At 46.0% G+C, this 11,421-nt stretch overlaps 1 protein-coding gene and 1 long non-coding RNA gene across 3 annotated transcripts in view; one reads left to right on the top strand and one right to left on the bottom strand.

The window, feature by feature from the left end:
• LOC116077395 overlaps nt 1-5,838 on the bottom strand; it is a 13,635-nt gene extending 7,797 nt beyond the window's left edge. Inside the window, exon 1 of the long non-coding RNA XR_004113232.1 lies at nt 5,698-5,838. This is a non-coding gene — a long non-coding RNA (uncharacterized LOC116077395). The remainder of the gene's footprint in view (nt 1-5,697) is intronic.
• Nucleotides 1-6,495, top strand: part of Glra1 (glycine receptor alpha 1) — a 97,933-nt gene extending 91,438 nt beyond the window's left edge. The window contains exon 9 of one of the 2 annotated variants that reach the window (XM_031351904.1): nt 5,581-6,495. In XM_031351904.1, the coding sequence (XP_031207764.1) occupies nt 5,581-5,871 (291 nt within the window). In that variant the 3' untranslated portion in view covers nt 5,872-6,495. Of the gene's footprint in view, nt 1-5,556 lie in introns of both variants that reach the window. The other variant, XM_031351903.1, reaches the window with a different exon arrangement.
• The last annotated feature ends 4,926 nt before the right edge of the window (nt 6,496-11,421 follow it).

The raw sequence follows: 11,421 nt of genomic DNA, 5'->3' as shown, positions 1-11,421 counted from the left end.
TTTTGTTGAAGATATTTACTGGCCCATTACATTGGGAGTCTTCACTCTCTTCTATACCTATCATCCTTGGGTTTGGTCTTCTCATTGCGTCCTGGATTTCCTAGATGTTTTGGGTTAGGAACTTTTTGCCTTTTGCATTTTCTTTGACTGTTGTGTCACTGTTTTCTATGGTGTCTTCTACCCCTGAAATTCTCTCTTCTATCTCTTGTATTCTGTTGGTGATGCTTGCATCTATAACTCCTGATTTTTTTCCTAGGTTTTCTATTTCCAGGATTATCTCTCTTTTTGATTTCTTTATTGTTTCTATTTCCATTTTTAGATTCTGGATGGTTTTGTTTATTTCCTTCATCTGTTTGATTGTGTTTTCCTGTAGTTCTTTAAGGGATTTTTGTGTTTCCTCTTGAAGGGCTTCTAGCTGTTTACCTGGGTTCTCCTGTATTTCTTTGAGGGTGCTATTTATGTCTTTCTTAAAGTCCTGTATCATCATCATGAGAAGTGATTTTATCTCTGAATCTTGTTTTTCTGGTGTGATGGTGTGTCCAGGACTTGCTATGGTGGGAAAATTGGGTTCTGATGATGCCAAGTAACCCCGGTTTGTGTTGCTTATTTTCTTATGCTGGTTATCTCTAGTGCTACCTGCCCTTGCTAAATCTGACTGGAGCCTGTCCTTCCTGTGATCCTGGTTGTGTCAGAACTCCTCAGATTCAAGCTATCTCTGTGATCCTGTGATTCTAGGATCCTGTGATCCTGGGCTTGTTAGAGAGCCTGGGAGTGGAGCTTCCTCTTGGTGTTGTGGGACTGGCTGTGGAGTTTGCACCCAAGGTCTGCCCAGGACACTGGTGGCCCAGACAGACTGGAAAGAACCGGAGCTACTGGGCTGGCAGAGTTCCTGTGTGCCTAGTCCTGCTGGTCCCAGTTACTCCCAGTGTTGGGACAGATGTTGGGTCCTCCTCACCTCTAATCCTGGGTATGTTAGAGCACCTGGGGGTGGAGCCACCTTGAGCCAGGAACTTCAGGCTTCACCTGAAGCACTTGCTGCCTCCAGACAGGCTGAGTACCCTTTCCCATGTGTATCTGTGCAATGGAGCTACCCTGAGGCAGAGCACACACTCTCCAGGTCACCACAGTCCCAGATCACTTCATCACTCCCCTGTATTAATGTGACCTCATTCACAAAGGCTCTGCACTTGACCCAAGTATCAGACACCAAGGATAGTTAACCGGACCCACACTGTATGTGGAAGACCTTCCCTTGGCATCTATCTGGGTGTGGCTCACACGGGAGACCTTACACTGCCTCCGGGTTGCAGAAACCGCCCATGAGGAAGAAATCTAAACAGGCATAGGAGCTCCTGGTGGTGAGTGGTGAGGAGCTCCCTGTGGTCTGGATTTCATTCGGCCAACAATCTGGGCCAGGCTCCCCAACTCTCACTGTTTTTCCATGTTTTCAAACGCTGCCTCATTTGCTGGGCAGATGACATCCAGTCTTCCAAGTCCTGGCCTGCCTCATTAGAAGGATCATTAGGAAGCATCCGTGGGGCCCAGACTCAACAGGAGCTCAAGATCCCTCCAGTGGATTCCACAGTCTATGTCCCAGTTTCCTGTCCCATCCCCAAGCATCTCCCAGCAGATGAACAGGCACATCCTGCCACCTGCTGGTTGTAATAGGAGTAGCAAGCCTTTTCAATTCATTGCTTAGGCATTTCCTTTCTCCAGGATACAAAGGAGTCACTCACTGTCTATAGCTAGAGGGCACCAAACCTTCTTCCCTGCCAATGTGTACTAGATAAGAAGGAGAGCATAACTCTCCAAAAACAGCTAGGAAAACTAATGTGCTGTTTCCCATGCCTATAGAGCCCATTCTGTATAATGGGTGTTGTGGTGCTCCTGTTTGGCTATAGATGGATATGCACAAGACACTATCCATTTATTGACGTGTTCATTCCTTTTATCTATTTGGTTTTTGAAACATTCTTGTGTAACCTAGGCTGGCCTTGAACGTTGGGTGTATATGTGCACATGTATGTGCATGTGTATGCGCATGCACACACGTACATGCACATGTTCTCTAACAAGGCCCCTGTCTGCATGTACAGAAATATGGAGTTCAGAGGACACCTTGCAAGAATCTGACCTTTCCTTCTATTGTGTGGTTCCTGGGCATTGAACTCATGCATTGAGACTTAGCAGCAGGCAACTTTGTCCACTGAGCCATCTCATTAGCCGATACCTACTTTATTCTTTCTTAAATGTTTTTAAAGTTTATTCTTTTTTATTTATGTCTATGAGTATTTTGTCTATGTTTGTGTGTATGCCCAGTGCCTGAGGAGACCCAAAAGAGCACCAAATCCTCTAGAACTGGAATTGGAGACATTTGTGAGTCACTATGTGGGTGCTGGGAGCCAAACCCAGGTCCTCTACAAGGGCAGCCAGTGCTCTTAGCTGCTGGAGAAGCGTTTTCCAGGATAGCTTCTTCTTGGAGCATTCAGTGCTGCTCTCAGTTTTCTGTGCCTTAGTTCTGAGTTGAAGCTGCAGATGTGTACAGATCATTTACACTTCTGTGTGACCCATTACTACGCACTGATGCTGTGCTATGCTGTGTGGTGATAAAGGCCATACAAAAAGGAAAACAACCACTTCTGTTCTCCACCTCCTAACAGTAAGGGCATGTTTATGTTTAGGTGTCATAAGGTCCCAGGCCCCCTCTTGGGTCCTGGAAAGTCTTGGCTTCCCCCATTCCTCTGCTTGGCCCTGGTCTGAAGCCTCCAACACCTTCCTGGCCACAGGGAGTGCTTGTTCTGCCCATCTGCCCTAGTCATATGATTCACATTCTCTTTCTTCCACCATGAATTCTGGACCAGATGCGGTCATTGATCATAAAGTTCCCGATCATGGCCTGTGTGTCTAATGCAAGGTGCAAGCCCACTTAAACAAACCAATGGAATGAAAAGAAGAAAAATTTAAAAGGGGCTTAGGTAGGCTGGAGAGCTGGCTCAGGCATTAGAAGCACTTGTAGAGGACCCAGGACTTATAGAGAACTAATCTTGCAGAGAACCCAGGTTTGATTCTCAGCAACCACAAAGGTAGCCCACAACTGTCTGTAACTCCAGGTCTAGGATACCTGATACTTTTTTCTGGCCTCTGGAGGAACTACATGCACTTGGAACACAAACATATATGCAGAGAAAGCATCCATGCACAGAAAAGTAAATCAATCTAATAAAAAAAAAATTAAGGAGGCTCAGGCTGGTGAAGATTTCACTTATTGAAGGAATAATTTGACTAGGTTTTGTGCTCCTGCACCACAACCTCTGTTTGTATGTTCAGTGTTTGTTGCATGTAGGGGTTTGTGAGTTGGTTCCTTGCTGAGTTTGGGAAATAGGGCTTCATAAACTTCAAGCTGGCTTCCATCTGGTAGCTTTGCTCTCTGGGACTCTTGACCTTCTTGCTTCTACTTCCAAACACTGGAATGTCAGGTTGGGCCATGGCTGTTCTCATAGGGTTTACAACACAGAGGTCCTCAGCCTTCCTAATGCTGTGACCCTTTAATTCAGTTCCTCCTGTTGTGGTGACCTCCAACTGTAAACTTTTTTTTTTTGATGCTACTTCATAAATGTACTTAGCTACTATTATGAATAGTAATATAAATGTCTGTGTTTTCTGATGGTCTTAGGCAACCCCTGTGAAAGTGTCATTCAACAACTCCCAAAGGGGGTCTCGATCCACAGGTTGAGAACTGTTGCTCTAATAGGAGAGGTAATGTCAGCAAAGGAATTAGACCCCAGTGAGATCCAAGCTTTTCCTCTGGGGCACTCAGAGAGCACTCCACGTGGCAGCTACCCTGTCGTTGAGAGCTCAAGGAGGACAGCTAAGTGGGAGGCTGGGGCTCGGGTTTGAAAGCAGAGGTATAGAACAGAGGATAACTTGAATTGAACCAAAGAAGAAAGGTCCAACATCTTCAAACATAAGGAAACGTTTCAGGGTGACTGAAGAGTAGTGTCATAAAGAGAAAGGCATGAAGTAAGAGGGAACAGGTGGACACGCTCCAGGAAACCTGAGGCCTTCTATAGCAAAGGAAGAATTTAATTATCCTGAGGTGGTAGCTTCTAGAAAATTCTGATTAGAGCCAGGCATGGTAGCACACAGCCATAATCCCAGCATGTGGGACACTAAGGCAGAAAGACCGAGACGACCAGCTCAGCCAGATCATGGGAAGATTAGGGTATCGGCTCTTATACTGCATATCTTACACTCATTACTGCTGTCTTTCGGGGAATAAGCAAAGACAGAATCTTTCTCCTAGAAGCTCTCAGTGTCCGGGAGGGTAATGTGAGCTGGTGAACCTTGACAGCAACACACACTGAATTGGCAGCTCAGCCTAACCAAAATACTGGCCTTGGCCTGGGGATGCAGCTTAGCCACTAAAGCACTCATGGTTTAAGTGTTAGGACCAGAATCCTAGCAACCTCCTATGTGCCATAACCTGCCTGTGATCTCAATTCAAGGGAGGCAGACACCAGGGATACCTGGAGTAAGCTGACCAGTCAGACTAGTTGAACAGGTGAGCTCTGGGTTCAACTGAGATACCTTGTCTCGAGAAATAAAAATGAGGATCCAGGAAGATGCTTAACATCAACCTCTACCCTCTAAATATATACACATACACCCCCACATGCATACATGCACAGTATGAGCACGCACATGTGATACATACACATACACACACACACACACACATATACAAAAAAAAAAACAGACACACTGGCCCTTCAGTCCCATTGTGGAATGACAGGTGAAGGGTACTGACCAGGGCAAGCTAGAGCTGACTGGGAGAGGGAAGAACCATAGGATTGGGGCTCAAGCATTTTACAAAGGAGAAGTCCAGCAAAGCTGGCCAAGATGTAGATCACATGGGACATGGGCTGGGGCCAGAAAGGTAAGTTGGAGCCAAATGACCAAGAGCCTTTAACAAACCTATGGGAACTGGAAGACTGTTGGAGGTGATGGTGTGGGAACAAGAGGCAGGAAGAAGCCATGGCTTCCCTGGCTTGTAACATGGGAAAGCCAGGAGCTCTCTGTCCCTTCCCAGGCCATCAAGGGGTGGGGAAGTTGGGAAGGATGCAACAGAGGCAAAGCAGGGGATGTCTCCAAACCATCCTCTGAAACTCTAACCAAAACCCAGGCTATCCTTGAGTCATCCTACTCAATAAAACTTCCAAAGCTCAAAAAGCCTTGAAAAGAAACCTTAAAATAACTGTCAGGCTTGAAGAAGGAACTTACCTGTCTGACATCACAAGTCAGTAAATGACAAAGACCCACAAGCTGGCACGGGGCTCATGCCTCAGATGCTGTAACCATTCCCATCCCCTGGCTTGCATCTGTTTCAGCATGTGAGTGGCACCCCTCTATAAGGCTGAACTCCCCAGCCAGCCAGACTGCTTCCAGAAACTAGGGACACAAAGCCTGAGAGGCAAGGGAGGATCAGATGGCATGTCCTGGCCCCCCAGGGGAGTGCCTTGCAGGGAGGGTGCCCAGCCCTTGTCTTATTTTAAGTAGAGCCCCATGCTAAATCTGTTTCAGGATGATGAGGGTGGAGAAGGCCGTTTCAACTTCTCCGCCTACGGGATGGGCCCAGCCTGCCTGCAGGCCAAGGATGGCATCTCTGTCAAGGGTGCCAACAACAACAACACCACTAACCCCCCTCCTGCACCATCCAAGTCCCCGGAGGAGATGCGGAAACTCTTCATCCAGAGAGCCAAGAAGATCGACAAGATATCGCGCATCGGTTTCCCCATGGCCTTCCTCATCTTCAACATGTTCTACTGGATCATCTACAAGATCGTCCGGAGAGAGGATGTCCACAACAAGTGAAGGCTCTGGGGTGGGGTGGGGGGCTGGGAGAGGGTGGTGGGAGGAGCACAGAGGCTGGGAGCTGGGGGAGGAGGGAGAGAGGAAGAGCACACACCCATCTCCCTCCACCAAGTGCAATAGAAACCACAAGGGTGGATACTTCCAGGGTATGGCAATATTCATCTAGCCTCCAAGGGCATGAGGTGGGAGGGCCTTTTTGAATACAGCAACTAGGGACCATGAGGGGTGGGGTGGGGGTCAGGGAGGGGATTGGGAAATCACAGCTTTCAAAATTCAAGTCCATTGGGTTGAGGGGGGGTTCCTGTTTGGAGGTCAGTGCCGCCTGCCCCAGAACAGGAAAGCAGTGTAATATATAACATTTAACCATGCTTAACATTAATGCAAAACCCACAAGAACAAAAGATACGTCTCTTAAATCAGCCTAGTAACTGCTTAAACTTTTAAAGTCCCCAACGTGATGGACAATATTTCCCAGAGTAGAAATGGACACAATTAAGCTTGCTGTGTGGTATGTGCCCCCATCACGCCCTTACAAATGCCATGTCAATCTTTAAACTGACCCCCGTGGACACATGCCAAAAAAAAAAGCCATTCCGCCTCTGCTTTGAGAGGGTCACGTGACACAGACACAGGTCACAGAGATGGATAAAGGTGAACCACCAGCAGGAAGTCACTAAAGAAGAGGACCGTTGCAGAAGCCCGCGGATGGAGAATCCAGAAAATCCCACTGGGCACCAAGCTTGCTCCTCTTGCTTCTGCGCTTTAGCACTGGCCCAAACTCAGCGCCAGCCCTATGGCTATCGTGGTTTTCTCGTTCTCTTACCAATATGCAATCTTTTTTTATTTAAAAAAAAAGTAATAATCTCAAGAAATAATATGGGGAGAGACTGAGTGTAAACCCATGAACTTTTTTCCAAATGTCTATTTTTTTTTTTTTTTTTTTTTTTTTTTTTTTTTTTTTTTTGGAGAGTCTCTTTGAGACCGCAAGGAACTGTATTATATGGGAAAGGTGAGCAGAGCTGAAACCTGTCCCAAATGCCAGGCAGGAGTCAAGCTTGAAGACGTGAAAGGGTGAAAGCGATGGCACGCATGGGAAGAGACGGTGATATTTAGAAAGTCCACACATTATATTTTGACATTTCATATATCATAACATGGGAAGTTTGGGGGAATGACCCCATTATATTTTTATAAGTCTTTTTTTTTTTTTAAGATGCTTTGCACAGCTTTAATGTGTAGGAAAGTTAGACAAATATTTCTCTTTCCTTCTAACTCTGAAGTGCCAGAATGGTCCCAGACTAGCCAGGGCATTCCAGGGGAAAGCAATAGGGATGAGCTGAGTTGGGAGACGGGGTCCTGATGACAGAACTGGATATGCACAGAACCACCATGGCACAGAGCCTGAAGCGAGGCATTGCTGCTGCCGCCCTGCCTGCTGCGGCTAGTATGCTGGAGTACCACTTCTGTCCTAGCACTTTACTGTCTTGGCCTTGAGTCAGAGTTATAGGTAGGATAGAGATTGGTCAGTGACAATCAGTCTGGAGTTTTCTTTGTATCCTTCGAGCTAGGGAGCTCAGGGTCAGGATGGAAGAGTGGAATAAAGAAATGATGCCTACCTGCCCCTTCGTCCCTGCCCACCATGCACTTTGCCTGGGGAGTTTTTCTCCCTTCCTGATGGCAATCAAAGCTAATGCCTAGATGGGTCTAAAAGAGAAAGTCAAGACAAAGACCAAGGGATTTGTGTAAAGAAAATGCACCACGAAGCCAATGGAATGAGAATGAACTGTTGGTATTCCACCAGGTCCAAAGTCAGCTGGCCTCTGCCTTCCCTCCTCTTGGACTGTACAAACCAAAAAGATGCATGTTCTGCCTCTGGGTGAGAGGCATAGGACCTTTGTTTATGGGAAATCGTGGGCAGGGAGAGTCCTGTGAGAGGGTAACTCTCATCTGAGGTGGTCTTTTCCTGCCACAAAGATATTCAGAGCAGGAACAGTGAAGATGGCTTTGAAAAGCCAGGGTTCAGGATGAAGATGCCAATGTGTGTAGCTGCAAGCATCTTCCTCAGCACAAGAGAAGGACTCTTGCCATTCCGGCTCTATGCATCTTAGGAGAGGACATAATCAATCAGTCCTTTCCAGTGGCACTTTAGTCTCTTTATTTAGGTAATAAATATTTGTAATAGAAAGTAGTCAATGAAGGCCTCTTCTTACTATACTTAGACTGAGTCAAGTCTAGGTGAATGGGCAACCACAGGAGGCACCTGGAGCCATCAGAATCTGTGCTGAGTCATGTCTCTCACTCACACTAAACCATTCAGCACTTTCCAAAGTGGCCTCCATTGAGAGCATCTGGAATCACCCTGAGACAGAGAAATCAATGCAACATTTGCTCAATCTCAGCTGGGCTCCTAGGCCCCCATGTCACCATTTTGGAATGGCCCATTGTGAGCTACCTGGCCAAGGTGACAAGTCCAGCAAGCAATGGATTCAAATCTTTGAGAAGTGTCGCTGAAGTCTTTCAGACTATACACCAAGAAAAACCCTAAATCAGCCTGGAGTTGATACACAAAACGGTGTTGGGTAAATGTCCAAGCTTTGGTCTCTCTGAATGCACCATGGAGAGAATGGGACTGTCTCTATCTGATCTCTCCCCAGCTCTACCTGCTATGAATCTATGCTTACACTGAAGAACTTAGCACAACTGGAAGCTTACCACCCTTTCAATTTCTCAGGGTTCCGTGCAAGCATGTAGATTTATGTACAGGTGCACTAGCCCACACCGTTCCTGTTGCTTCTCTTCCTTAGAAAAATTACAAATTTGCTTTTCCTCTTGTACCACTTTTAATAAAGACCCCAAAAGAGAGGAAGAAAGACAAGAGGGTTGGAAGAGTAAGGAAGGAGAGAGGGAGGAAGGGAGAAGGGAAAGAGAGAAGAGGGAGGAAGGAATTTGAACTATATAATTTAGGCCAAAGGTTCTGGGTGACCCCAATGAACAGGGATAGGCTTTCTTAATGTCCCCTTTAGGTTGAGCACAAAATCTGTGGCCTGGGATTACAGACATAAGACGGGCAGTTCCGTGTGTGGGAAATATGTCATCCGTCTATAACAAGAATGACTTACTGGTTTTTGAGCCCCTTCCCACACAGACTGGTGCTCATGCATACTCTGAGACTTGGAAAGGGGCACGGAGGAGTGGATGACTTCAATACAAGTCTGAAGCTGAAGCTTGTCCCAGGACCCAGGTGGGCACACCAACTGCTTCTCACCCTGTGGGCTTGCAGGATCCCACTGATTTCAAAGAGAAATGGCTCCATTTTGCCCTCTGCTGAAATTTCCTAGCACCTGCAAATCTTTTCTTGGCAAAGGCTCCAGTGGAGAATGTGGTGTGTGTGTGTGTGTGTGTGTGTGTGTGTGTGTGTGTGTGTGTGTGTTAAAGAGATATTTCTATTAACTCTAGAAAAAAGAGGAAAGTTAATCAGTTCAGCCCTACTATTTACTCTTCTAAATTATTAATAAGTAGTGAAGTAACTCCTTTCTGATGTGCACCGATATTTCCCATAGTGGTTTTTTTTTTTCATACCTGGGAGACAAATAAACAAGAGGGTTGGTTCAATTCCTCCAACATGTGCATCTTGACAATCATCATAAAAAGAAGTGGTGTCTTGCGAGGCACCATGATGTTAGATCACAGGGCAGGAATGGCACTCCAGTTAAGATGGTACTGCCACTGATAATTGTCTCCTGTGAAAATTAGATTACTTACTTAATTGCAGCATGCTGAACCCAAAGTGGGTAATCACAACCCTCACAACAACTGCACCCTCTGGAGAAGCTGACAAGCAGGATGCATCTTCTTCAGGGCTCTGAGAGTCACAGACATTTCCCAGCCAGGATGTAAACCCAGTCCAGCGCAATGAACACCACACTAAAAACTATGGATATCCATTTCAGAAACATTTTCAACCCTTTCTACCCACTCTCCACCATTAACTCTGCCCAGGCAGGCAATGTGTGGCTCCCTTGGAATGTTTCTTGGCTTGATAAGTGCCCAATAAGTCTGTGAATGGGTGAACCTATTTCTACCCATTGAATCAAGCAGACCAAAATGTCTCCACCCAAACAATCAGGAAGCGCATCCTTTAAATAGAATGTGGATTCTGTTTTCCTACTTTAAAAGTTTGAAGCAAAAGCCTTCTTATTTTCCTCTATTTCTATGAAATCAGTAACAAGAATCTATGACAAGAGAGGAATGCGTGTGCCTTGCTTTAATGGCTCAACCATGAGACCCGTCTGCCCAAGAAAAACATACATCCTGGCAAGAGTCTGGTCTGCTGAACTCTGACATCCCAGTGACAGAGAGGACAACCTTGAGTAGGTCATGGCGGGGTTGGGGGGAGCCTCTGTTGGAAGAGTGCTTGCCTGGTGCAGGGTTAATGAACAGAAAGACAGACAAGGGGATGCATGACTGACAACAGGGTAGGCTTTTACTAAGGAGAAACGCCTTCAAAGGGGGAGTCTAGTGTAGGAGGCTGCATACTTAACAGGGCAGTGAAAGGGAAGGAGGTCCACCCTTCACCCTATGGAAGCTCTCTAAATCCATGGTTTTCCTAAGCAGTAGGACTCCAAAGCCCAGAGTTCCTTTAGCATCCAGTGAACATGCAGAGCCCAAAGTATACAATAAAAAAACATGGGAGCCAAAAATAAGTAGCCCAGAGTGTATCCAGGCCTGGTCCCACAGAAAATGGGCAACTGTGTTTTGAGACTGGCTGGTGTCCATTTACCTCTTCCATGTATATAGGGTTTTTTTTTTTAATTATTTATTTATTTTTATTTCATGTGCACTGATGTTTTGCCTGCACGCATGTGTCTGATCCTTTGGAACTGGAGTTACAGATGGTTCTGAGTCACCATGTGGGTGCTGGGAATTGAACCTGGGTCCTCTGGAAGACCAGCCAGTGTTCTTAACCACTGAGCTACCCTCTCTAGCCTCAGGTATGTGTGATCTTTTTTAAACATTCAGCAAATTATTTCACCTTCCGTGATCTTGCAGGAACCCTAACTTCCCAAATTGTTGGTGAGCATAAATTTGAGGAAATAAAATAATCAATGTTTTTGCTATTGAAAGTAGATGATAGACTGGATAATGCGCTAAAATGAATCTGTTAGCTACAGATCAAAAGCGCAGATCTTTTTGTCTAAGTATACCCCAGTATATGAATGTTCAACATCCTAGCTACCTCTCAAATGCTGGTGAACTCCATCTTTTACAAGAGAACAAAGATCTTGATCAAAAGCCGATGTTCACCCTTTCTTGTCTCAAAATGCAGTCCTAAACACTATAAATCCATTAACCCATCTTCAAGGCTAATAATATGCTAATGCAGCTTGATACACAGGGGCCTAGGCTGAGCTGAGGTCACTGTGGGGCTACTGAAGTTTGGAGAGCAAGAGAAGAGCGTTAGAGGGCTGGTGAGAATCTGGGAACTGCTGGCACTTGGAGGTTACAGACAATGCTCCTTACTTGTGATTCTGAAGAGCGGGGGGGGGGGGG

Source organism: Mastomys coucha, unplaced genomic scaffold, assembly GCF_008632895.1.
Source record: "Mastomys coucha isolate ucsf_1 unplaced genomic scaffold, UCSF_Mcou_1 pScaffold5, whole genome shotgun sequence".
NCBI lineage: Eukaryota > Metazoa > Chordata > Mammalia > Rodentia > Muridae > Mastomys > Mastomys coucha.
The sequence above is the reverse complement of the archived record's forward strand: the minus strand, read 5'-3'. Positions and strand labels throughout refer to the sequence as shown.